Source organism: Astatotilapia calliptera, chromosome 2, assembly GCF_964374335.1.
Source record: "Astatotilapia calliptera chromosome 2, fAstCal68.1, whole genome shotgun sequence".
In the NCBI taxonomy this organism is placed as follows: domain Eukaryota; kingdom Metazoa; phylum Chordata; class Actinopteri; order Cichliformes; family Cichlidae; genus Astatotilapia; species Astatotilapia calliptera.
The window spans coordinates 1996458-2022500 of record NC_137423.1 but is presented as its reverse complement, the minus strand read 5'-3'; the positions used below and the strand labels follow the sequence as shown (position 1 = coordinate 2022500).

Here is a 26043-nt window from a genome sequence, read left to right as displayed (position 1 = left end):
TGTGTGTGTGTGTCTGTGTGTCTGTGTGTCTGTGTCTGTGTGTGTGTGTGTGTCTGTGTGTGTGTGTGTGTCTGTGTGTGTGTGTGTCTGTGTGTCTCTGTGTGTGTGTCTCTGTGTGTGTGTGTCTCTGTGTGTGTCTGTGTGTGTGTCTGTGTGTGTCTCTGTGTGTGTGTGTGTGTGTGTGTGTGTGTGTGTCTCTGTGTCTGTGTCTGTGTGTGTCTGTGTGTGTCTCTGTGTGTGTGTCTGTGTGTGTGTCTGTGTGTGTGTCTGTGTGTGTCTCTGTGTGTGTGTCTGTGTGTGTGTGTGTGTGTGTGTGTGTGTGTCTGTGTGTGTGTCTGTGTGTGTTGCAGTGTTTCACGAGCTGCAAGTTTCTGCATCGTCTTCAATCATGGAGGCAACAGGAAGTGTCACGTTTCATACTTCATAGAAAAACGTTTATGCTTCAGAACAAAGACGTTTTCTCATCTTCTGTCCTCATGCTCAGTATTTTTAAGGACTCTTCCGCTGCAGTTATTTCATGGTGACGTGTCGACACACTGATGGCAGGAAGATGAACCGTGCCGTCGTGTGCGTCTGTGCGTAGAACAACACCTAAAGGCAAACCCTCAGAATCACCAGCTGGGCCCTGTTTCAGGAAGCCGGTTTAGTGGAAAAACTGAGTAAGTATACCCTGAGTTAACGAAAACTCTGGGTTTTCGGTTTCACAAAGCGAGTTCAGCTGCAGCCTGAGTGAGTCACTATGACGACACACGCCGTGAAGCTAACCTGCCCCCTAGCAGGTTTACTACAACTAACCCTGACTGTCTCCGCCTCTTTGTCGGAAACCTGACAGTAGGAAGTGTCAGACATGGCGTGCTCCTTCCTTGAAGAGCCAGTAGATCGTGAAGCCCAAATTCTCCGCAGAGCTCTCCGCTGGGAGAGAGTGATCAGAGCGCGTTTGGACATTTTATCATTTCCTGATGATTTTCTGTGCGAACGTTACCGTTTCTCAGCACAATCTATAATTTATTTGGATAACATCCTCAGGCCTAATATTACGCATGTGACACATCGCGGACATGCTCTCAGTTCTGTACATATTATTTGTATTGCACTTCGGTTTCTTGCAAACGGGAGCTTTCTGTATAATATTGGTGACGCTGAGCACGTTTCCAAGGCTACCGTCTGTCGGGCAGTCAGGAATGTTACAGTTGCACTGAAACGTCTCCTGTACTCGTTTGTGGTGTTCCCCGGTCACAGACCCACAAGATTTATCAAAGAGGGATGCCACAAAATTGCAGGTATCAGGATGAACAAAACTTAATGTATGATGTGGTGATACTTGAACTACTACTTAAATTTTACATTTATTTTCATGGTTCCCAGGCGTGATTGGCTGTACAGATGGCACTCACATTCCAATCATTGCTCCTTCAGTAAATGAAGGAGACTATGTGAACAGGAAGTCTTTCCACAGCATTAAAGTACAGGTACATAGTTCCCTGTAGCATGTCAAACTAACAAATTATTTCATTATAGTAATGGATGCTAATTTGTGTTCTCTGCACTGTGAAGATCATATATGATGCTGCCAACATTATCACAAATGTGGAAGCCAAGTGGCCAGGCTCTGTCCATGACTCACAAATATTCCGTGAATGTACACTGAGCACAAAATTTGGACATGGTGAGTTGAGAATACTTTAAAATATATAAAGACCAATTGCTTCAGGGACATTTGAACTGAAGTGTACCCTTCTGTCTTAGGAGAGTTCACTGGCTACTTGCTTGGTGATAGGGGGTATCCATGTTTACCCTATTTGCTTACCCCTTACCCTGACCCTGAACCGGGCCCACAGCAGCGATATAATCTGGCTAATTGCAGGACAAGAGCCAGAATTGAAATGACTATCGGAATGCTTAAGGCCCGGTTCCAGTGCCTGCAAAGACTCAGGGTCACCCCAGAAAGGGCATGTGACATTATTGTGGCATGTGTGATTCTTCACAACATTGCCACAATTAGAGGGGAACACTGTCCTTCTGAACCAAACATCAGCAGTGATCCAAACCATGAACATCCTGACCCTCCCACGGACATACAAGATGGAAGAGCAGTCAGAGACACCATATGTCACAATCATTTCCTTTGACCCATCACCTCAACATGTTGAAAGAAGAATAAACAGATTTTTTGTTCAACTGGCTTTATTGGTCGCCTGTGTTTCCTGTACACAAAGTATTAAAAGATGTAAACCTCATAAAGTGTCTCTGTTGCTTCCTCCTCTGTAACAGCTGTCAATGTTTCTTCATTATTTTCCTGTAGTAAAGAAATAAACAACATTGCTGTTCTACTGTAAACTCATATAATCTGTGGAGTATTACTCACAACTGCATGTTGGTCTGGCTCAACAGGAGGCTGCACCAGATGCAGTACACCACCACCATCAACTGATAGAATATGAGGTTCATACAGGTCACTTATAACTTACAAGGGACCAAATGGCAATTAACAAACATACCAATCACCTTACACTTCATTGTCATTATGCTCTCAAAGACAACCAAGACTGAGGCAAGGCAAAATCAGTAGGAAAATAACTTCACTACAAAATAATCCATTATGGTAAAGAGTTTATCAAATGAATGAGTAGCACTGCAAAGGTGACTGTGAAGAAAGGATGTATGCACATCATGTATTATTTTGGATTTACCCCCTATGTAGGCATAGGTTATTGACTCAGAGGATGTCCCCGCAGAGATGCCTTCAGCCACAGGGCGCCCACTGTTTTGCCTGAGGGCCAACTGCTCAGCCTCTGTGAGTGGTGGTGGTGGAGGACCCCCACCTGTTTTTCAGGCCTCCGCTTTTTTTCTGTTGGCTATAACGGGCCACATTTGAGCATACAGAGTAAGCAAATATGTACTTGTAATGTGCTCAGATAATTTCAATAAGTGCTTACAGACAGAAAATTAATGTAGCCTCTAACTGCAATTGATTTACATGGGACAAACAGACCAAGCACTATGGCTCATAATACAATTACACCTTACCTGTTTGGACTATATTTTTATATTTCATTTTTACTTGCTGCCAGGCACGTTTGGGGCCTGTTGGGTTGCACCTGCGCTCACATCACGTCACAAAATAAAATGTATAAAATAACAAATAAAATAACATATGATAAAATAACGTGTTAAATGGGTGGAGATCCCTAGATCAATGTTTAAATTAACACTCACGCATTGACTCTGTCGGCTATGTTTTGCCATGCATGCTCCCTTTCCTTTGCAGCTGCGGCTGTGTTGCTTTTTTTCTGCATGATGTGCATGCTGTCGGCATATGCTGCCATCAGAATTTCCGCCTCGAGCGCTGTGAAATACGTCGACCGCGCCTTCTTTCCCTCCGTCTCCATGGTGACTCGCTTAATCTGTGCTCCGCTTATCAGGGCTTTATGTATCCTCGTCCGCGCGCTTAACTTGGGGTTAAAGCAACTCCGCGTTGACTGAACTAATTGTTATCAGCCTTTCTGAAACCGAATATTCCGAGTTGGACAGTTCGGGGTTACTCAACCGTGAGTGTCGTTTTTCACTCTGAGTTTTCCAAACCGGCTTCCTGAAACAGGGCCCAGGACTTCATTTCATGCTTTGACCTTACATTTACCATTACAGTAAATTTCACAAATAAGAGCAAGAAGTGAAGGTTTCAGCAGAAGGACGGACAAACTGCAAGTGTTTCAAGAAGTCAGTACGTTGAGAGAATTTTAAAGAGACAATTCAGTCCCTACGATCAGCAGCCTGAGCTGACCTGATGTACAAGAACTCTTCCATCTTTCCTACTTCACATATTTATACATATAAATGTTTGTGAGTTAAAAAAAAACACCCAAAAACAAGATCCTAAATAGATAAAAAAACAACACCCACGTCTGAACAGATAAACTGTTTAACAGATCGAGTTACATTATTTAAAACTATACCAACTCAAACTGAAAAGAACAAAAACATCTCTGTGAAGTCGAGCAGTTGTGAAAAGCAGCATATAAACTTTGAACCACAGCATCTGAACGCTTCAGAAACAGAACGAAGCAGGTTTCAGAAACAAAAACCATTCAACTCCGTTATTCTACGATCTGGAAGAGTTTGGATTGAAATGAGTGCGTCTGCTAATATCTTTGTCACTTGTTGCATCATTGTCACATAAAATTATTGTCAATCAAATCTGTGTTCCAACCTAAAGTTGGTTATATTGTGCGTTCAAACACTCACACGTTGTGCCGTCCCAGACTACAGGTCATGACTGACTCAGGCCTTTGTCTTCAGCAGTTTTTACCACAGTCGTGTTCAAATATGGATCTCAAAGCACTGAAAGCGAGTCAACAGAACATTTAAACATATCTTGAGAAGCTAACATTTCACAGCACTCGTATATGAGTGACACTCTGAGATGGGCTGTATTATAAATGAGTCATTTTAATGTAATGTTGCATTTTTGCCAATAATACTCCAAATTTGTTCACTACCTAAAATCTCTTAATGCAGGCCTCCCGTCCTCTGTAACTGTTACCCCCTTTTCTCTTGTAGCTATGGCTAAGTGACTTTAGATGAAAGTGACGGCTGGAACGTTTTAGGAAAATGACACCAAAGGGCCGTTTTATTGATAAACAAAGACTCTGTATCAGTTTTTCAAAGGGTCAGAATTACAAAAGTAGTGCTTGTACCTAATAAAAGACAAAGAAGGAAGCATGGACAGTGACACGGACAGTGTGAGGTCCAGCAGGCAGCTATCTGGCCTGGAGCGAGTGCCCCGTGCTGCAGAGCATCGACGCTGGTCTATGTCACAAAAAGCCCACAGCAGCAGCAGGAAGTGCAGGCTCAACGGAGGCGGGAGACACAGTCCTGTGTTTACACTGACTGAAAGCAGGATAGGAGTCACATTCACTGGAAACATGGAAGACTCCATCTTGCTTGTCAAAGCAGGAAGAGATGCGATTAGCGGAGCCAGAAATGGGATGAAATATGCAGGTATACCTGCCATGTCTCCACAGCTGCCAGAGCTCTGGTTTATGTCACCCACTGGCTCTCCTGTAACTGTATAACTGGAAACACAGTAAATATGGATATTTCTCTAAGAACTATTGATTTCATAAATGTATTTGAGTGGTAACTTGATCAGAACGAACTCGACGAGCAGCCAGTCGTTATAGATGCCAGCAGCTCTCAGAAGACTGACCAACACAGCTGGAAACGTAATGTTTCACTAATGAACTGGAGACTAAAACAGCTGTGAGAGTATAAGCGCGACAGCTCTGCAGAACTACACTTCAAACCAAAGCGGCTCATTTTTAGGTGGATATCATCAGGACGGTGCGGGGATGATTAGGACAGCTGGTTCAAAATAAGTGAAAATAAAAGTCGAGGATGCACCGATTCCCAAGTCAGCTGAAAGACACGTTGGCGTCTCCCCAGATGACCTGGAGGAGGTGGAGAGGGAGGTCCTGGTCTCCTGTTTAGACGACTGCTCCTGCAGCCCAACACTGGATAAGAAGCAGACAGTGGAAAGGTGGATGAACAATGAAACAAACTTGCTGGGTGGTTAAATTAGTAAGTTAGTTCAAAGTTCACACAAAGCCGAGCTGAACAGTCTGTAAAGCAGAGGACGAGCAGAAGACGAGTCACTGAAGCACATCGGCACAGGGAGACGTCGGGGAGGGGCTGCATTTCACAGCAGAAAGACCACAAACACCAAGGACGTGTGGAGCAGAGTCGGGCTAGGAAAACAGAAGCGGCCCGACCGTACGAGGCCAGACGACCTTAATCCTTTAACAAAGTCCACGTTCAGCATCCACGAAGCCAAAGCATTACGAATGAACGACTGTAGCTGCTGGGCCTGAGAACATCAGCTGTTGTGTAACTCTCAGCTTATATCAGCACAACTTTAGATGTGCCACAGAAGGATGCTAGGAGACGGGCCCTCTGATTGGTTCTGACAACACAGAGTTAGCTCCGAGTGTGCAATGTGAATACGTCAGGTCAACATTAAGAGCTACATATCTATATTCTCACTCAATCACACGATGCGACTGTAGCTCCGACAGAGGAGCTTCAAAAGGTGCAGAGGTGACTGACGGTCAACCATCAAGTTGTTTTACATATCCTTCAGCAACAAACAGGTCTCTGCTTATTCTGCTTTCTGATGAAACAAACTCGACAAACAGCGACACGGGAACGCTTCCCAACTGCAGTGCGACAGAAAACTGCAGTCGTGCAGACAATGCTGCCAGCGAAGGCAGGAGGACTCGAGCCTTTATTTGGAACAAAATCAACAACGTCACATGTTTGACCCTTTTTTATTTACTCTTGGAATTAATGAGTTACCATACGTTCAGAGTCGTGTATGATAAAAGAGAAAACCAGCACAGATCTCGAGCTTATCAAATCCCCCAAATAAAGATTGAAGGCATGTTCTTGTATTTTTTCAAAGAATTGAAAAGAGCCGGCCTTCGGTGTGAGCCAAATGAAACATCATCATCACCCTCTCCCCACAGTGTCCACGTTTCACTGTCCAGCTCATTAGCGCCCCCTTGTGAGCAGCCTTAGACTCTGCTGTTCCTCCGTAATGCTACTGAAGAGTCATTAAATATTATGTGCATGTCAGTGCTGACCTGCAGCTTTCAACAGGAAACCAACTTTCTCATTTTTTAATAAAACCAAGTGTTTTCAGTCAGAAGCCCGAGCGTCGAGGCTGACATCCTTCTGGTTCTCGGTCTTTGGTTTCTAGATGTAGTCGTCATCCACGGGTTCGCCTGGAGTATCACAGTGATGAAGGAAGAGGACCACTACTCTCTGAAACACTCCTCTTTTGCTCTGCCGCCGCTCCGAGATCTCTTCCCCAATGGTCTCCATGCAGATGTCAGCCGACAGCTGTCCTTTGCGCCGTGGGGCGTAGATAGTGGCTAACACAGGAGAGAAAACCGTTTGAGTACAGAGAGCAGCCGCACGGAGAAACTGCTGACAGACTGACGCACTCACTGCTTTCATCGTCTTCAAAGTCGTAGCGGGAATAGCCGTTAGGATCCGCTGCTCTCAGGGTCCTGAGCCAAGGGAAGTCTGTTATCATGCTGTAGGGCGCTCCATCCACCAATCCTGAGCAGTGACATCACAAAGAGTTGATGGTGAGAACATGCACTACCAGTCAAACGTCTGAGAACAGTTATACAGTTATTTGTTGCAGTCGTTCAAGTCCAGTGAACAGCTTGAAATGGTACAAAGGTAAGTGTTGAGCTGCCAGCGGTTTAAAACAAAGGAAAGGTCACCAAAACTGTAAAATAATGTACATTTCACAATTATACAAAAAAGGCCTTTTTCAGGGACAACACGGGTAAACATTTTAAATCTGTTCTGCAGCAACGGAGGCTGATCAGCCTTGAAAGCTGCTGCTGTTACTTCCTACATGCACCGAGTTGGTCAGGGCTTCATCCTACAGCAGGATAAAGACCCCACACAGTCCAAGCTGTGGCAGAACCACCTCAGGAACAAAGAACAAGATGAGCTTGGAAACATGGAGGTCCGGCACAGTCTCCAGACCTAAACCCATCGAGCTGGTTTGAACTGGACAGAAGAGCGAAAGCAAAGCAGCTACAAGGTCCACATTCATGGGAACATCTGCTCCAGATGTGGGAGAAGATTTGATTTGTGTTGTAGAAAGAAGCCACGGCTGTGTTCAGCTGTTATATCACAGGGGGCGACTTTGATGAGTCAGAATATATTTGGTCTATAAACTGATTTTGATAGTTTTTTCACTCTAACTTCTTATTTGTCCTATGCTTTCATTTCAAAATGCAATGAGACATTAAACTGTATGATTTTCAATAAAAACTGGAAAAACTTTTTTTGTAAAACGTTTGAGCGGTAGTGTGTGTTTGATGAGGAGCTTAAGAACTAGCCTGTCAGTAACTCCTTCAGTGCGCTAGTTCACCAGTGTAGTAAATAAGTCACTGCTATTCAAACAAGGAAGAGAAGTTTCTACATCCAGGGTGGATTTTATCAGTGTGGCTGCAAAGGTAGAGCAAGCAGTCAGCTGACCCAGGAATGATCAGCTGGGTGAGGCAGTGAAAACCATCTGTAGATGGCCAGTAACAAGCAATACACTACAGACTCGCCATCACTTTTCTCACATTTACATCCACACAGAAACAAGATCAGAGATGATAAAACAGTGACGTTTAGAGCGGTGCACCTTTCCTCCCACCTGAGCCCGGCTCAGTGTGAAACTACACCAAACAGATCCTTCCTTCCATAACGTCACTGACCAAAAACAAACCTCGACTCCCAGAGGAGGCAGAATATAAGCAAGCACTTATGAAAACAAATTCAACAAGCGATGTGACGTAAACACGTTACCCTCCAGTGTGTAGATGTCTCGGCCCCAGGGGTATCTGGGAAACTTTTTCACATCCTCTTCTGTCCTGGTGGCTTCTGGGAAGAACTCATACTTTATTAGCTCTCTGTTAGAGACAAACACACATATATGAAAAACTGAAATTTGGCTTCATAAAGAGCAGTGACTCTATAGACAGTACATAACTCCCTTACTAATGACCACTGTTCCATTTTTGTTTCGTTTTGCTCTTTCTTGTTTGAAACTTGCTCATTAACGTCTGTGCTGAGAATAACCAGTCACGCTTGTTTTAAGCGCGTGGACACAGTATAGGCCACAGCCATCTGTGGTGGGGATGTGGTCTGCAGCTCCACTGCAGAGTGGTGGTGCAGTAGGGTTCGGGGGCAGTGCCAGGAGGCTGGCAGCACAGGTGGGAATGATTTGGTGATAATTTCCTGCTATTTCAGGAGCCAGCTGGACCCGGAGGAGCGAGCTGCAGCAGGAACGAGTCCTGCACAGAGCAAACTTGGAAAAAAGCTTAAAATAAAACAGAGCAACAGTGTGCATGTGTTGGGCCTGCAACCAGTACAGCCAGTAGAGGTAGTGGCCACGATGCTGGTGGATCTAACCACCATGCAGACAGTGGTGGATTCAGGCCGAGTGCAAACCTGACATAGTGGCCGGGTCACCCTTGGAGCAGCCACAGCTGGTCGGGGCTCTACGTCAACCGTGCTGGCTGTGGAGAAGCTGCCACGACTGCCAGCCTCTAACTCGCTCGCCACGCTCGCCACCATCGCCCCGCACCTTCCACCAACTAAAGGCGATGTCCTAACTCGCAGGGAGCCTCGCAAATGCTGAAGCGGAAGTGCTGGAGGTGTGGGCGGCCGGGACACCAGCGCCAGGAGTGCCTGCTGATGGAGGTGGGACAGGTGGGGCACCAGCCCTCCAACACCTTCCACCGGTCCAGGAGGGACGTACTGGTAAGGTGCCAAGAGGGTATATGGGGATGGAATAGGGCTGCACGCAGACCCTGGTTCAGCCAGGGCCATTGGTGGAGGCAGAGCAGGTGGAGGTTAGGTGCGTGCATGGGGACATACACAAATATCCCATAGTGCCACTACAAATAAATACAAGGGCAAAACGCAGTAAAGGCTGCAGCATCTCTGAACGGCGTCGACGGATTGGGATTGAGAGATGCGCTTTAAAAACCTTTAGTGGAAGCTTGTGGGCGGGGCTTGTAGTGTCTGAGCTGTACTCAGTGGTGACACGAGGTCGTGCGACGCCAGCTTTGGGGAGGAGGAGATGGCAGGGCCTTCTCGTGAGGCCCCGCCGCCTCCAGCGATTGGCCACTGTTCTAAAACCTCTGGAGCAGGTAGGGCTCACAGCCAACCTGAAGAAGTGTGCCGTTGGACAGATGGAGGTGCAGTATTTGGGGTACCACTCTGAAGACGTCCTCAGGCGGAGAAAACAACAGCTTGTATCCCAAGACCAAAAGAGAGGTGAGGCGGTTCTTGGGGACAGTTATCACTGCAGATTCAATCGATCGATCAATCATGCCAAACTTGTGCATGGAGCAGTGCCAGGTAGCATCTGTGCAGGTAAAGAAGGGGGGACCCCTGCTTCACACACCTAACGTCTGACTCCCCTTCATTCATGCAGATGGACACCTCGAACAGAGGGCTGAGGGACACTTTGTCCCAGCAGGTAAGAGGGCTCGACCGCCCTGTCGTCTGCACCGTTATTACCTCCTGGGATGCCCTCGGTTCAGACCATGTCCCACTGCAGCCCCATGAAGGAGTCCAACATCCAGATCACCCGGATCATCGTCCAGCTGCTGGCTGCTAGTACCTGCTTCATCTACATCTGTACAAGAACCCTTCAGTTTTCTGAAGTTTGGTAAATAAAAGCAGCAACACAACCCTGTTCATGTAACACGTGTGACTATAACAGATCAGTGGCCCTATAAGCAAATGTGTTACTGAAGTCCACAGCAGCTGTTATGCTGACGAAACACTACCATCAAAGGCCCCACACCCACGCACGGACACATGTACGCACGCACACACGCACCCACCCACGCACGCACAGACGCATCCACATCCACGCTCAGACGCACCCACGCACAGACGCACCCACATCCACGCACAGACGCGTCCACATCCACCCACGCACACACAGACACGTCCACGCACACACAGACACGTCCACGCACACACAGACACGTCCACGCACACACACAGCAGCCCACTGCTGTCTTGTGTAATGTTGCATGTGACACTACTCACTGGCTGATGTTAGCTATGGTGTCCATCCAACTGCGAATGCGAACTTTGTTGCGTATATTTGGCGGGTTGCTGAATTCGTGCACTATAGCGATGTGGTAAGGATACGGCCCCTGGAACAGCTGGCGCTCCAATGCTACCGAGTCAATCTGACAACATGAGACAGACAGAATTACACTGAGTGTTTCACATAGAAGTGTCTGGAAAATGAGACGAACATTTGTTTATCTTCATCTTGTTTAACGTTATCGTGATTTTAGCAGAGAGAACATGTCTGAGTCTGAGAGCTTCTCTTTTATGTAGCCAGATGTTCCAGCTGTTTTCAGCAAGCACAGTTATATCTGCTGTCAACAGCTTTGCAGGCACAACCAAAGGTCTGAAGAGCCGGGGTGTCAAACACAGCCCACGGGCCACAATCGCCCAGCAGAATAAAGTGATCCCCATTTTTATTTTGATCCTTTTCCCATTGTGGGGGACAAAACGTTTCAAACACCTCACCTGTGTTCTCCCTGGTAATAGTAGCAATAAGTAGATAACACATGTTGCCCAATGTGTACCTTTCTCTTATTTTTCATACATTTCTCGCTTTCTTGTAGTCTATAAAATAAACTCCATACAGTCTGTGAATGGCAGAGATGTGTGCAGCACAGAGCCATGGCTCAGGCTCTGCATGAAGTTATAGTGCTCAACTTGTTTGATCTGCTCATCACAAACAAGCAGAACATTCGACTGCATCTGTATAAGTTTATAGTTTTTCCCACAGGTAAAAACCTCCATCATTGCCATTCATACAACACAAAGTAATTAACAAGTTTGTTTTTCACTTTCCACTGTAGCACAGTCCTGCTTTTTTACGACTACAGTAAAAACCTTTATTTTTTACAGTTTCTGTCTTTGCTGAAGCTTTTTGTAAGATCGAAGTGGCTGTATGTGGCTCGCCATGTGAAGTGAGTCTGACACCCCGGCCACAGGAAAAGTGCTTTTTGTTGCAGTATTGCGACATTACAACATTTTATACACCAGCAGTTAAGATTTCTAATGACCAAAGGCCACCAACCTGATGCATAGGACGCATGTAGATTATGCGATTCCTCTCAGGGGGCATTCTCAGGATCTGATCCAGGACCTGTTCCATGTCTAGCTTCTTACACTGAGCGTAGTCAAATCTGTTTACTATGGGGGCACTTTCTACTCTCAGGTGCTTTAACACGCGGCATCTGGTAGCTGTAGAGTGTAAACACACAAAGACGCTGATTACTCGAGACCTTCCAACTCAGCATAACCAAAGATGTCGCGGGCACTTTGGAGCGTTTGAAACACGACAATTTGATTTTTAAAAAGTACAAAAGTTAGTAATGACTTCTTGTATTTGCACAATCTGCCAAAAATTAAAAACATTCATCTCAGATTGAAGCTAAAAAACTAGTTAGTGTTGACTTGTTGTTCCTAGAGTATTTAAAAGTAGAATGGGAGGCAGAGCCTTCAGTTTTCAGGCCCCTCTTCTGTGGAACCAGCTTCCAGTTTGGATTCAGGAGACAGACACTATCTCTACTTTCAAGATTAGGCTTCAAACTTTCCTTTTTGCTAAAGCATATAGTTAGGGCTGGACCAGGTGACCCTGAATCCTCCACAGGAGGTCTGGGCTCCTGGGTGCTTCACAGAGCGCCTGTACACCTCTCTGCATTTAATCATGAGTTATTATTAACCTCTGTCTCTCTTCCACAGCATGTCTTTATCCTGTCTTCCTTCTCTCACCCCAACCAATCACAGCAGATGGCCCCACCCCTCCCTGAGCCTGGTTCTGCTGGAGGTTTCTTCCTGTTAAAAGGGAGTTTTTCCTTCCCACTGTTTGGCCTAAACATGATCTCTTAACAAACAAGAGTGAAGACTAATTGTTTTGAACATGCAGTGACCAGCACTGACAATTTTGTGACTCATTTACAGACAAATTCGTTTCTCAAACGCAGAATATAAGAACCTCGGGAGATGCAAGAACATTTTACAGCTCATGTGCAGCACGAACACTCAGAAAAGTAGCAGCAGTCACATCTACTGCAGTCACATCTACTGCAGTTACATCTACTGCAGTTACATCTACTGCAGTTCATCTACTGCAGTTCCATCTACTGCAGTTCCATCTACTGCAGTTCCATCTACTGCAGTTCCATCTACTGCAGTTCCATCTACTGCAGTTCCATCTACTGCAGTTCCATCTACTGCAGTTACATCTACTGCAGTTACATCTACTGCAGTTACATCTACTGCAGTTACATCTACTGCAGTTACATCTACTGCAGTTACATCTACTGCAGTTACATCTACTGCAGTTCATTTTAAATGTTAAAAAGTAACTAAAGACTAGAAGCACTCTGATAGCACACACCTTATGTTTTTAGTTTTTGGCAGAACAAAACATTAATGTAAGTTAATTATCAAATATGAGTACCGTGAATGAACATCATTTTGGGGCAGTCTTTAAGGACCAGGTCAGTGATTCCACAGTTGGTCAGAGTGATTCCCACCAGGTTCTTGCTCTTCAGAGACAAAATCTATACAAGCAAAACCATCTCAGTACATCTTTGATAAAAACACACTGCAGAACCATTTGACCAAACTTTAACCAGAAAGGAACCAAGGACAAAAACATCTGTGTGCTTTTCTTTGGATCACAGAGTAAAGTGCCAGTCCCTGTGTTTGTGTCCGAGCGCACACGTACCTGCACATGGTCGTCCTCAGTCACCGGGTCCGAAGTGCTGGTTGATTTGTCAGCCATTCGTTTCCTCCTCACTGCCATTCGAGGCCTGGCTCTGGAAAGATCTACACAAAATAACAGAGTCCAAGGTTAAACACACCTGCCTGCAAAGAGGCTGAAAAGACACTGCTGTGAGATGGTGAATCAGGTCAGATGGAAAACCCCACAAACGTGGGAGAGTGGACTTGTACAACATGAAAAGGCTGGATGGTCACACACTCCTGCAATAAAGAGGCTGTATCACAAGGAGGCCGATCAATTTGTTTCCTCTGCACGGAGCGTGTCTGACGGTGCAGCAGCCGTGGAAACAACAATGTAATCTGCACATTTTCACTTTTTCCTCCAAGTAGATTTCCACTTTTTTCCTCAAAACAGCGTTCAGACTTTTTTCTTAAAATGCTCAATACAATTTTTATTGCTAATGTGGCTGTAACACTGCTTTGTACCTCAGCCGCCAGCAGACAAACCCGTGGCACCAATTTAAAAGAAGAAAACTTCCTCTGACTGTGAGATCAACGTCACTGAGAACTTATACAGAACATTTACTACATTTGGTAAATCTGTTTCCCAGCAGAGCTGCTCTGCAACAAAGAGGAAGCCTCGATGTCCCAGCTGTACACAGGAACCTGAACACAGCTTCCATTTGTGCAGCTGAAGCGGCAAAGTAAAACTTGTTTTAAAACCCCACGTGGACACGCGTGAGTCCATTTATTCAGGTTTGAATGTAGAGGTTTGTCAAAAACTGTCTGCTCAAAGTTCGTGTGCGTGCGGATGTAATTCCTTAAAAGCCAAATCACTGTAGAAACTTGTGGATCGTATCGTACGCACTCGAATCACTTTTGAGGCAAATTTCTCAGCTTAGCTTCTGAATGATCTTGTTAATAATTTCACATCCTCGTTAGGTTGGACTGTGGATCCTGCAGCTCCTGCAGCTCCTGTGACAATCAGAACAACCCCAGGTTTCTCTTCAGCTCTGTAACCAGGCTGACAGTCAGAGCTCTGTCGGGCCAACCATCCCTCTAACCTTAACTAGTAACGACTTCATGAATAACATTTGAACCATTAGAGAAAAATGACCAATAATCATCCCACAGATGTAATATTATCTACAGCTGCTCTTAGCACCACTGATGTTAAGTCAGACTCTTTTTCTCCAGTCGATCTTTCTGAGTTAACTTCAATAATTACTTCCTCCAAACCATCAACGTGTCTTTTAGACCCCATTCCTACAAAACTGCTCAAAGTCCTGCCATTAATTATTTCTTCAGTCTCTAATAATCAGCTTCGTAGCACAACATTCATCCAAGCACCAGCTAACACTCACACACAGACTCTGATGGTCGGAGAGAAACTTGGCTCAGTATCTGGCCCAAGGACACAGACTGGGATCGAACCACCGACCTTCTGATCAGTGGATGACCTGCTCCACCTCCCGACCTACTGCAACCAAAACTAAAAGATTCTCCTTCTGATCTTCATATTCGTTGCACATCTACCTCTCACATGCTGCCTGATGTCTGGATCAGCGTGGCCATGTTAACATGTGTGACAGATTTTGTTCTGAGTGAACAAAAGTAAATAGCAACCGAATCACAAACAACTTCACAGAGGTTTTAAACACAGCGATGTACTGAGCCTGATGTATACTAACATCTGCACGGAGCCATGAATAGAAGAAAGAAAAGCTTTAAGTTTCACTCCTGAGAAGCTGGATTCCTGTTGTTCCAGTCTTACCTGTCTCTGAGACCAACGGCACAGAGGACGTGCGGGTGCACGATCGGGTTAAAGGTCGCCTTGGAACAAAGTTCTCCTGCTGTGATCCTGAGCTCGCAGCAGAGGAAGGCTGCCTCTTCCCCTGAGCAGTCTGAGGTCCTGGTCTCCTGGGATCATTTTTTACAGCACCACCTCTGGGCTCCACTCTGTCCACACTGGCAGGACCAGAACTCAGAGGGACAGAGGGTCGCTCTGCGCCCTCTCTGCCACTCGCAGCTCTGTCAGGGGCTGTTCCATGGGTGGCATCCATCACCACGCTCCTACATCCACCCGCATGGCCCGATGTGGCTCCTGCAGGTCCAACTCTGACCAATGAGCCGGTCATTGTCCTTACTCCAGTCCTTGATGCTGGAGTATCCTCTGATGTCCCGCTAGCTCCTGGTCTTGCCGCGGCCTCCACAGCCTCAGTAGTAGTTCCTTTACCGCTGCTCCTCCTGCTGCTCTCAGTAGCAGCCTTCATGTCGGCCTTAATCTGTTCACTGGTCACCTGGCAGCTCTTCTCACAGCTGTTCTCTGCAGCGTGAGTCTTTGGCTGATCAGCGACTGCCATGGATATAGCCACACTGTTGCCCCTCCTCAGCGGAGTCTTTCCTTTACCTGGAGACGAAACACACCCTTTACAAACCTCGACACCAGCAGCCAGTTTTTAAGCCGTCATAATTACAATCAAATTAAGAATATCGGACTGATACATGAAGAAAGACGCTTGAATCAAAACACATCCTGAATGTCTGTCCACCATCTCACGATCCAATCATCAAGCACTTGCTGGTGCCTTCTGGCTGTGAGCCGTATCGTGCATCACCTTTTGTACATGAGGCCGGCTGCTCCAAACATGAAGGTGGCATTAACCTGGAAACAAGGCCTTCCTCTTCCTCGCTGTCCGAGTCCGAGATGACCTGTGAAGGTTTGGGCACGTTGGCACAAGCTGATCTGCACTGCTGGACTAAACCACTGGGACCTGGAATTAAAATCAAATATTAATGTGCAAAGTGTATGCAAGACATGTCATTTATACCTTCATTTTTCCAAACACTGCTTGCTTTGTTCAGTGAAAGACCAACGTCGGACCTGCTTGTTCCTCATCAGGTGGCTGTGATGCTGGAGCCTGGTGACTGGGCCCCGGAGCCATGTCGCCTTCTTCAGCCTCTGCTTCCTTCAGCTCGATCTGAGGCTCAACGTCCATGTTCTCCTTCCCAGAAAGTTAACACTCATATCAGAACCCAACCCTGACTATCAGCCCTACAATCTATCATATTTGACACGTGCGTTTCTGAGACCTCCGTCTCATCAACATGATCAATACTTGTCATTATTTCCAAACTCTTTTTGTCTAAAGTGAACATTGTTGTTAACAACAATTCGCCAAAAACACCCAACCATACAAAATATATATCACAGAACTACATCATAGAACTACATCACAGAACTACATCATAGAACTATATCATAGAAATACATCACAGAACTACATCACAGAACTACATCATAGAACTACATCACAGAACTATATCACAGAACTACATCACAGAACTACATCATAGAACTACATCATAGAACTACATCATAGAACTACATCACAGAACTATATCATAGAACTACATCACAGAACTACATCATAGAACTATATCATAGAACTATATTATAGAAATATATCATAGAACTATATCATAGAACTATATCATAGAACTACATCACAGAACTATATCACAGAACTACATCACAGAACTACATCACAGAACTACATCACAGAACTACATCACAGAACTATATCATAGAACTACATCATAGAACTACATCACAGAACTATATCATAGAACTACATCACAGAACTATATCATAGAACTATATCATAGAACTACATCATAGAACTACATCATAGAACTACATCACAGAACTATATCATAGAACTATATCACAGAACTATATCATAGAACTATATCATAGAACTATATCATAGAACTATATCATAGAACTATATCATACTCAACATGATGTAGCAAAAACATTCTATGGGCTTTGTTATCAGGGTTAATAAACATCTGTTATCTCTGGCTATTTGTGATGGGTTGGGTCTCACAGGGTGAAATACAGAACATTTTTACCTCGTCTTCATCCTCTTCATCTTCTTCCTCCACTCCATTTACTTCTGCTGGTGCTGTAAAAACAAGCGCTAGTTCTGTAACTCAACATTACGTCCATCATCTTCTACGACAGCGTACGAAGTAAAATACTTTATATAACTGAAGAAGTGAAGGTTAAAGGTCGCACTATGCCAGAACCACAGGTTGAAAAACATTTCCACGCCGTGTGTGACGCGCTGCGCCCTGTCAACCTACAGCTGCGTTGGAACAAAAAGAGTGAGGGATGAAAACATGCATGACTGTCCCCCCAAGCTCCAACTAAGCGACTGCAGACTGAGACTTTCACCCACAACGGATCAGCGACGGAAACAAGACAGCATCTGTTTAAACAGCCAGACTGGTTCAGCATTTTTTAGGTCATGGTGAGTATTGGTGTAACTTTACTAATCATGTTTACACATGATACACATGACTCTGTAAACACAGGAAAGGCATGTATGAATAACTCACAGCACTCCCTCACTGAGAATTTCAACCACTTCTCTAGTCTGACTTAAATTAATGCAACAAAGAATGATTCAGTCCGAGGCACTATCCCAGCACGGTAGGTTTAATCGTTCTCACATTATATCGATAAGTACAAAGCACACAGTCAAACTGTCACAGGATTCATATCAGGGCTTGCATTTGCTGATATGGTTATTGTACTCGGCCCTGAAAAGCTTAGAAATATGGTCTCTAAGCAGGTTCTTACTCTGGATGGCATTACCTTGGCCTCCAGTAACGCTGTGAGGAACCTTGGAGTCATTTTTGACCAGGACATGTCCTTCAATGCACATATTTTATTCTATTTTTTAAAAAGTATGGTTTCTTGCGCAATGTCTCCAACATCAGAAATATCCTGTCTCAGAGGACACTGAAAAACTAGTTCATGCTTTTATTAGCTGCTCCACAATGCTGCAGCCAGAGTCCTGACAGGGACTAGAAAGAGAGAGCAGATTTCTCCTGTATTGGCTTCCTGTTAAATCCAGAATTCAAAATCCTGCTCCTCACATACAAGGTCTTAAATAATCAGGCCCCATCTTATCTTAATGACCTTGTAGTACCATATCACCCTATTAGAGCACTTCGCTCTCGCTCTGCAGGCCTACTTGTTGTTCCTAGAGTATTTAAAAGTAGAATGGGAGGCAGAGCCTTCAGTTTTCAGGCCCCTCTTCTGTGGAACCAGCTTCCAGTTTGGATTCAGGAGACAGACACTATCTCTACTTTCAAGATTAGGCTTCAAACTTTCCTTTTTGCTAAAGCATATAGTTAGGGCTGGACTAGATGGCTGCCCTTCCCTGATCCCAGTTCTGCTAAAGGTTTCTTCCTGTTAAAAGGGAGTTTATCCTTCCCGCTGTTGCCAAGTGCTTGCTCACAGGGGGTTGTTCCTCAGTCAGTCCTGGCTGTAGCTCACGAGGTATCGCTACAGCCATGAAACTATTAATTGTAAAGTTCGATCCCCGTTTGCTCCAGTCTGCATGCTAAACATCCTTGAGCAGGATACCAGCCTCAAGTTCCTCTGTGACTCATCCATCAACGTGTATAAACGTTAGCTAGAAAGCACTTAAGCACAGAAAACAAAGCTGGTATGAATGTGTGAAAAAGTCATGTTGTAGTGCATTAAGCGCTCAGGCAGAGAAGAAAAGCTGTGTATCAGCACTCCTGTCTTCTCAACACACACACTTTCCTCATTTTAACATTTCGTCTTTATCCTTAATAAACCAAATCTGCTGCACATCCTTCTCTTCTTTCTTAGTGTCCACCCTCACACACCACGAACTACACACCCTTTTCCTAGTGCTCATGTCTACTGTGGTCTTCTTAACCATCACACTTTTTCTTTGCAAATCTCTTCTTTTAAATACTTTCTTGTACTCTCTCATTCCATCATCCAGCACCAAGTCTCCTCGTCCTCCTTCCTCTGCTCAGAGGAAACACCAAACACCTCCCTGACAGTTTCCTTTACCACTTCATGGCCCATGACACCACTGTGTACTCTCCAGTCTCGTTCAGGTTCCTCCATCTGCATAAGATATAATCTACCTATGCGCGTCTAGTCTTATGTTACTCAGTGTTCCTCCTCTTCTGAAGTATGTGTTCATAGCCATCTCCATCCAGCACATGTGTCCTTTAGCACTGCTCCAACCACGACTCCGTCCACTCTGGGAACACTCCACCGCTTCATCCAACTTACTCCAGAACTCCTCCTCATTTTCTAACCGACATCCAACTTGTGGGCCATCAGCATTATTAAAAACATATGACGTTTATTTTAATACAATTGTTGGTATTTAATTATTAAAGCCAGTGAGACTTGCCATCGTGTTGCTGCTGCTGCCGCCGCCGTTGGTTGTTTATGTTGTTGATGGGTGGGGGAGGCATGTTTGGCTCATTGTGGTGATGGTGGTCTTCATTGTCATTGTTTGAGTTCTGGTTGCTGACGAGTGCTGAGGACACACCGATCCCAGTTCCTGCACTCAGACCCACCCTGGCACAGCCCTAACACACAGGTGCGCACACACAAACACACAAACGATTACAAATTGTTGCTGTGAGGTGATAACGACTAAATCCCTGTGTGCACAGGACTAACACGTACAAATGAGTCCAGCTACTCGGGTTCATTAAGAGCACGGCAGTCACACTGATGCACTGCATGAATGCACCAGTGCAGGATCCTCTGTAAAGAGCCTGACACACTTGCCATGCAGTTCTTTTGAAATCTGCTCCCTTTGAAGACGACGCGTCTCTGGGATGATTCGTTTCGAGAAAGCGACCATAACAAACGTACCTTGGGTGGTTCTCGAAACATTTGGTCCAGACAGATGAACTCCAGACTGGGCAGCAACTCTACAAACTGGGAAAAAGACTCCAGCTTGATGGCGTGACAGCGAACCAGAGTGAGATCAACCAGACGGCTCCATCTGGACTGATCTGCAGACAGAAACGGGGACAGCATGGTCCAAATGCATGACAACACTATACTTTTCCAATGATGTGAGAGGGAAAAACACTGCAGCATAATAAAGGCTGCATTTGTCTCTGCTGCTTTGTTATTATTCACCAAAACCAAAAATGTACCAGTAATCCAGTGGTGAGGGTTGTGGAGGTGAGGACAGTTGTAGATTAGCAGGTATTTAATATTGGTGAACACCTCATTCACCACCTTGATCCCAATATCAGTGATGATTCCTGGGTTCTCGATAACATCCGCCAGCCCATATTTCACCAGCTCCGAATGGCTCATTTTACCTGAGTTTAAATAAAAGCAGGAAAAGCCTCGTTTCCATCATCAGTGTACTGAACATGGGGCTTTATTACAGAGTTACTATTCATTCTCCTCTTGGTTTAAGGCTTCGTCAGCTGCTTATCGCCTTTTCATCAAAGCAAAAGATATTTGAGAGGAAGCACTAACACTGCAGCAGAAACTCATCCACATAACCCAGATGAAGAGTCTCAAACTGGGGAAACTCCAGCTCAGCCATCTTGAGAGCTGAGAAGACTCCATCTTTCGTCAGTGAAGGCTGGATACGCAGCTCGTGAAGCCTGATACAAAACACAGAAGGAAGTGAGAATTTCAGCAACGCCTGCATCTTCATGCAAACATCAAATAATCCAATCGTGTCAAATGTGTCACAAACCTGTTAATGTCACTGCCCTGATGCACATATTATTCTGAGTTATTTCTGGCGTCTTACTCTACTGTTTATGTTTTAACCACATCTGAACACTGAAGCTATGAAATATGCAGCAGAATGTCCTGATTCTGTAATCCCTCTCACACAGCACTGTTCGTAAGCAGGTACCTGCGAGCAGCAGTTATGATGAGGTAGCCCAAGTCCACCTCCAGGGCATTCTTACAGGCTCCAAACGCAATGGTGTGGAGGTTCCGAAATCCTCCTGGATACGCCGTCAACATCAAAACAAACAGCAAAATATTACTACAGTACAGAAGTGAAGTAGTGTTTGAAGTGCTGAAGACAAACGTAGGGACACGTCATGTAAATCCACAGACTCTTGAACAGCTCGGACACAAACGAGTGAAAACACCTGAAAGACTCTTTGCTATAAAACACAGACGAAAACAAGCTGCGTCAGGGTCGCGGTCACTTTACTGTTCAAGCAGCACGAAAACAAACAAGAAAACAAAGATTTCTGAAAATGTTTTGTTTTAAATTTCAAATATTGTATAACAAGACATCTTTTTCCTCCCTGTTAACTGGAGCCTTTCATTGAACGACCCAATGAACACACTGGTGCTCTCTGCCTGTGCAGACATGTGGCAGCAGCTCTGTCACTGTGTGGTGTTTAACTAAATAAAACTGCAGACATAAGTGTGCGCACTAGTGTGTCACTGAGCGAACACAACCTCAGCATGTTGGGACTCTCTGCTCGTATTGTCACCATATTCAATCGAACGACAAAAGTCACCTCGGGGTCCAAACTGCGTTACATTCTTCACGCCACAGTAGGGGTGACGTGGGCCGCAAGTTTAACCCTTCAAAGCCGAGCGTATCGTATGTGATCCATGTGTTTTTGAGACTTCTGCATCGTCAGTGTAGCTTTTTTATTTTACCCTCAAAAAAACATTTTTAATGACGCCACTGCAAAAATATCGCTTATGGAGCAAATGTGATACAAATACTCATATATGCAGATTAAAATGTGACATATTTCTATATATATTTTGTCTAAAGGTTCAACAAACACTCCATCATCAAAAAATAAAGATTTCTGGTAGTAATTTCATGGTTCTGGTTTTAAAGGGTTAACGATTGTTTCCAGGTAATGTGATTCATTTCCATGTGACACTCATGAACATGTAAATTCTAACACGCAGGCATTAAAACAACAACAGCAAAGCCATGCATGAATCAATCCTACTGAACAACAGTGTGATTTAAAGATGCACTGAAAGTGCAGCAGTGTCTACAAACAGCTGCTCACCTGATCTCCAGCTGTCCTCCACCACGTGCTGAATCAGCCCTCCCAAGAAGGGAACTCGTACCAGCTCCAGCTGCTCGAGGTTCCGGGCTGAAGCCAAGCCGGTAATCAGGGGAACGTATTTGAGAGAGTTGGTCGGCCCTGCACAGTTGCGCATAACAAAGGTCCTTAGGCTCACACACAGAAAGTCCTTAAACGGCTGTGGTTTGGTAAGGCGGACCCACTTCAGGTAAAGGTGCCGTAGCATGGACACGCAGGGGATCTCGGGAACATTCACACCTGGGTTGGTAAATATAAAAGGACACAGATACTTTAGACCTTAAGATTATCCTTCTGTTCTTTTTAACAACCACACATCTACACAACAGCAGACACGACGCCGACTTACATCCAGAATTTTGGATAGTAGCTCTGATGTATTTGGACCAAGTCTGTGTCATTATGTTGTACTCACCCACCAGATGGAGGGTCTGGATCTTGGCATTTATGGGGACGGTGAGTTTGTTCTCAGCGGGAATGGGAAACGCTCCGTTACGGTTGCGGAACTTTCCGAGAATGTGAACCTGGGGCATGTAGTTCCAAATGGCTTCCACCAGCTCCAGGTGGGAAGTCTCAACGCCCTGAAATGACATCAGCGAAGGTAACTGCAAACGTAACTCAACGATTACACCTTAAGGCTCTTTCAAATGGGACCCGGCGTGCGCTAGCTACAGCAAAGGGCCTTTACACATATCATCAGTCTGCCAGGTCAGAGAATGTAGCAACAAATAAAGAACATAAAACACGTGTTAATTATTTAATACACAGCAGATCAGTCACATACTGTTTACCCACCAGCAGATTTGGGCAGGCTTGCAGAGCCTCCAGGACTCCTGGAATACTGAACGCCTCAAAACCACGGATTCGTCTCCTTTCCAGGTATCGTGGGTGGAGACCATACAGCTGCTCCAGATCTGGCATCTTCTTCAATAGGAGCAAAAAGCTGCTATCTGTAAAGCCTAAAGATAAAGCACAACAAACATAAATAAATCCCTTTTTTTCAATGTTTCAAAAGCCCGGGGGTTGCAGCATAAACCGGTTACTATGGACGCATTTACACACATATAAACAGAAGGTGAAAAAAACCTAAGTCGTTAAAAGTACAGTGGAACCCTGACTTACAAATGCCCCATTTAACGAAAAATTCAAGTTATGCAGGGACTGAACGCCAATATTTCTGCCCGTGTTACGGGCCTGCGTAACAAAATCCGCCGGCTCTGATTGGCTGAGCCCACAATGCCTTCTGAATCATGTGACAGCCCTCTTGGCTTTCGTATTTGCGCTTTGCTGTTCCACTTGAACGACGTATTGTTGTTGCAGTTAGCAAGTAGCCTAAAGCCTGTCGTTCACTCCAAAGGAGCGATGGGTGCTTCGACTAACGAAAGACCCTCGGGAACGAATTCATTTCGTAAGTCGGCGTTCCACTGTATTAGAAATATGAGCAAAGATATTTTTGCTCATTTTAGTTTTAAAGTTGCAAGGCTTGAACATGCATCTCTATCCCGTTCTGTGTTTAAGGGTCTCCACATGTTATTGCACTGTCAGAGTATGACTTAGACACGTCCAGGACCTCCTGCTAACCAAAGCTCTTTGTGTTTTGGTGTTAAAACTTACTTGGAGGTGAAAAACACTCTGCATAAATATGACCTGAAACATCACCAGAAGTTACACAGCAAAACAGGAGTGAGTCTAAAAGGAAACATGGGCCGTTTGTAACATTCAGGACCATTATTTTATAGAGTTACTGTTATTAAGTAAATATCTTAAAATTTTAAGATATAAAAATAAAAGATTTTTGCAGGCCAGTAAAAACACCACTAAACTCTCAGCCTGACCTGGAGCTTAGGCTCGATACATTCATTATTAAAACTGACAACATCAGAATTCATATTTGGGAACGGCAATGCCAAAAAAAGGGTACCATAGCACGCTCTTTGTTGTATGTTGGTGAAAGGCAGACTGGTTGTACTGTACCTGAAGGCATATACTCCCACCAGTGACCAGCACACAGGTCCACCACCTTGACCACTCGCAGGTACAGAGTTACTGCTTCTCGAAGCTTTCTAGATAAACATTCCATACACATGATATCCTTCATGGGCAGGTACCTACAAACAAGACAACGATGTTTAAAATCTCAGAAGCTGTTCCTGTGATCACCATTAAAACTTTTACTGGGAAAAGCGAGCGGGAGTCCTTCATCAAAGCTTCCGCTCAACAAACTCCGACATGAAGAAAAGAAAAGCGAACTTTGCAGCTGTTCCAGCCACCGCGGTTTGTTTTACACAGCGAGAAATCTGCAGTAAGGCTCCAGAAGTAAGAGCTGTAATAACATATGCAGATGAGCTGCTGACTTAGTCTCAGACCGTGCTTGAATTATACAGCTTGACTTTGCCTAACGGAAGCCGTAGGTGTACCGTTCTGCCTATTTCCATCTACGCAACATTAACAGGTTACATTCTTCTCTTTCCACCCAGTCTACGTCCATTCTTGTCCACAGTCTTGTTCTCTTTGACATACAGTCACCATCATGGACCAAACGTTATCTTGTTTTCCAGTGGGTGTGTGGCAGTCAAAGGTACCAATACTGACTGGCATAATGAGCCAACACACTGGTCTCTACAACGCATAGTAAATACGACAAATGATAAGTGTAGCCTGAGCGCAGCATACCTGAATATATGACAGAGGACTTCATGGGACAGCTCATTGATGTAGTCTTTGGGCTCACTGAGTCTTTGCACAAGATCTTCCCCACTGCTGCCCACCAAAGCGTGGAATTTATTAGACTTCTTCCTTGGACCCATTACTGCTGTATCATATCCTCCCACGTGAAGTCTGGAGCTTCTATATCCCGAGCGGGGACCTCAGTTCTGGACACATTATGAGGGAAGATGGGTAAACTGGAGTAGGAGACTCATACCACACGACCTACTTTGAGGACACTTTAAGCTAATACCAATTATGTTCAAGACCTGCTGCGTGTTTGAAGTGAGGATGTAAAACCAATAATTACTGTGCACTCAGGGACGCTACGTCATCAACATGCACGAATATTCATGTTTGGTGGTAAACATAAGAAAAACAAATAGACCTTTTAATAAAAATAAAAGAACACATTATTTATTTTCTTCCATTTAAATGTGATGGCTACCACTCGGGTTATTTTACGACTGGCAGGTTCGTTAAATTATACTTTAAAGTTAAAAGAAGCCTTCGTTTAAGCTAGCTTAGTAGATAGCACAGCCGCTGCTAAGACCGTACTCCACACAATGGGTTCGCAGTCACAACCTGGCCCCTTTATCAAGGCCTGACACGGTGGTTCTAACCTACCAGTATGTTTCTACTAAAGTCTCCGTGAAGCTTCTTCTCAGCCATCCTGTCTCCACAGAAAATGTACTAAACACAGCCAGAGACGCATTAGCACAAGCCAATGTTAGCTTGTTCTTCTTCTTCTTCTGAGTTTCTCGGCAGGCCATACGCATTAAACATGTGTTGCTGCCCCCTTTAGGTCAGTGTTGTGCAGAAACAATAAACAATTGATGGTTTTCTCGAAAGTTTTCGTTATAATCACTGGTTATTATTGACATTGACATGAGGTCTGCCTCTATAACACAGCAGTCCATCAAAACATGCTTATCAGTTTGTCTTTAATGTGGTGGAGAAATTTATACAACAGCATGAAAACAAAACACTTCATTACACATAAAACTGTAGTACTGGAAAACTGTGCATAAACTACCAGAAGTAAAAATAAATGTTAAATGAATTAAT

At 44.7% G+C, this 26043-nt stretch overlaps 1 protein-coding gene and 1 long non-coding RNA gene across 3 annotated transcripts; one reads left to right on the top strand and one right to left on the bottom strand.

Moving 5' to 3' along the window:
• The first annotated feature begins 1336 nt into the window (after window positions 1–1336).
• Window positions 1337–2241, top strand: LOC145432247 (uncharacterized). Its single transcript, XR_013912529.1, has 3 exons — window positions 1337–1469; window positions 1555–1666; window positions 1747–2241. It is a non-coding gene; the product is annotated as an uncharacterized LOC145432247 (long non-coding RNA).
• Window positions 2242–6307: 4066 nt separating this feature from the next.
• Window positions 6308–25742, bottom strand: fbxo38 (F-box protein 38). 2 transcript variants are annotated; one of them, XM_026181503.2, is made up of 22 exons: window positions 25603–25742; window positions 24943–25142; window positions 24244–24377; window positions 23065–23228; window positions 22685–22850; window positions 22234–22509; window positions 21093–21186; window positions 20702–20832; window positions 20368–20538; window positions 20078–20220; window positions 19605–19785; window positions 17266–17318; window positions 16232–16352; window positions 15966–16121; window positions 15122–15757; window positions 13352–13452; window positions 13082–13184; window positions 11693–11859; window positions 10639–10784; window positions 8377–8480; window positions 7006–7119; window positions 6308–6929 (listed from the first exon to the last, which is right to left on the bottom strand). In XM_026181503.2, the coding sequence occupies exons 2-22, from the start codon at window positions 25074–25076 to the stop codon at window positions 6751–6753; spliced, it is 3474 nt and encodes a 1157-aa protein (XP_026037288.1). In that variant the 5' UTR covers window positions 25077–25142; window positions 25603–25742; the 3' UTR covers window positions 6308–6750. The 2 variants fall into 2 exon arrangements, with proteins under 2 accessions (XP_026037288.1, XP_026037297.1); XM_026181512.2 differs by having other exon boundaries at window positions 16232–16349.
• Between the last annotated feature and the right edge of the window lie 301 nt (window positions 25743–26043).

What these genes read in the sequence shown, in the direction of transcription:
- fbxo38 (XM_026181503.2), bottom strand. Translation starts at nt 25,076, where the DNA reads ATGGGTCCAAGGAAGAAGTCTAATAAATTCCACGCTTTGGTGGGCAGC. An exon ending in CCCTCACCACTGGATTACTG is followed by an intron (nt 20,221 to 20,367) that starts GTACATTTTTGG and finishes TTCTGTCTGCAG; the next exon opens with ATCAGTCCAGATGGAGCCGT. An exon ending in ATGAAGAGGATGAAGACGAG is followed by an intron (nt 16,353 to 17,265) that starts GTAAAAATGTTC and finishes CTTTCTGGGAAG; the next exon opens with GAGAACATGGACGTTGAGCC.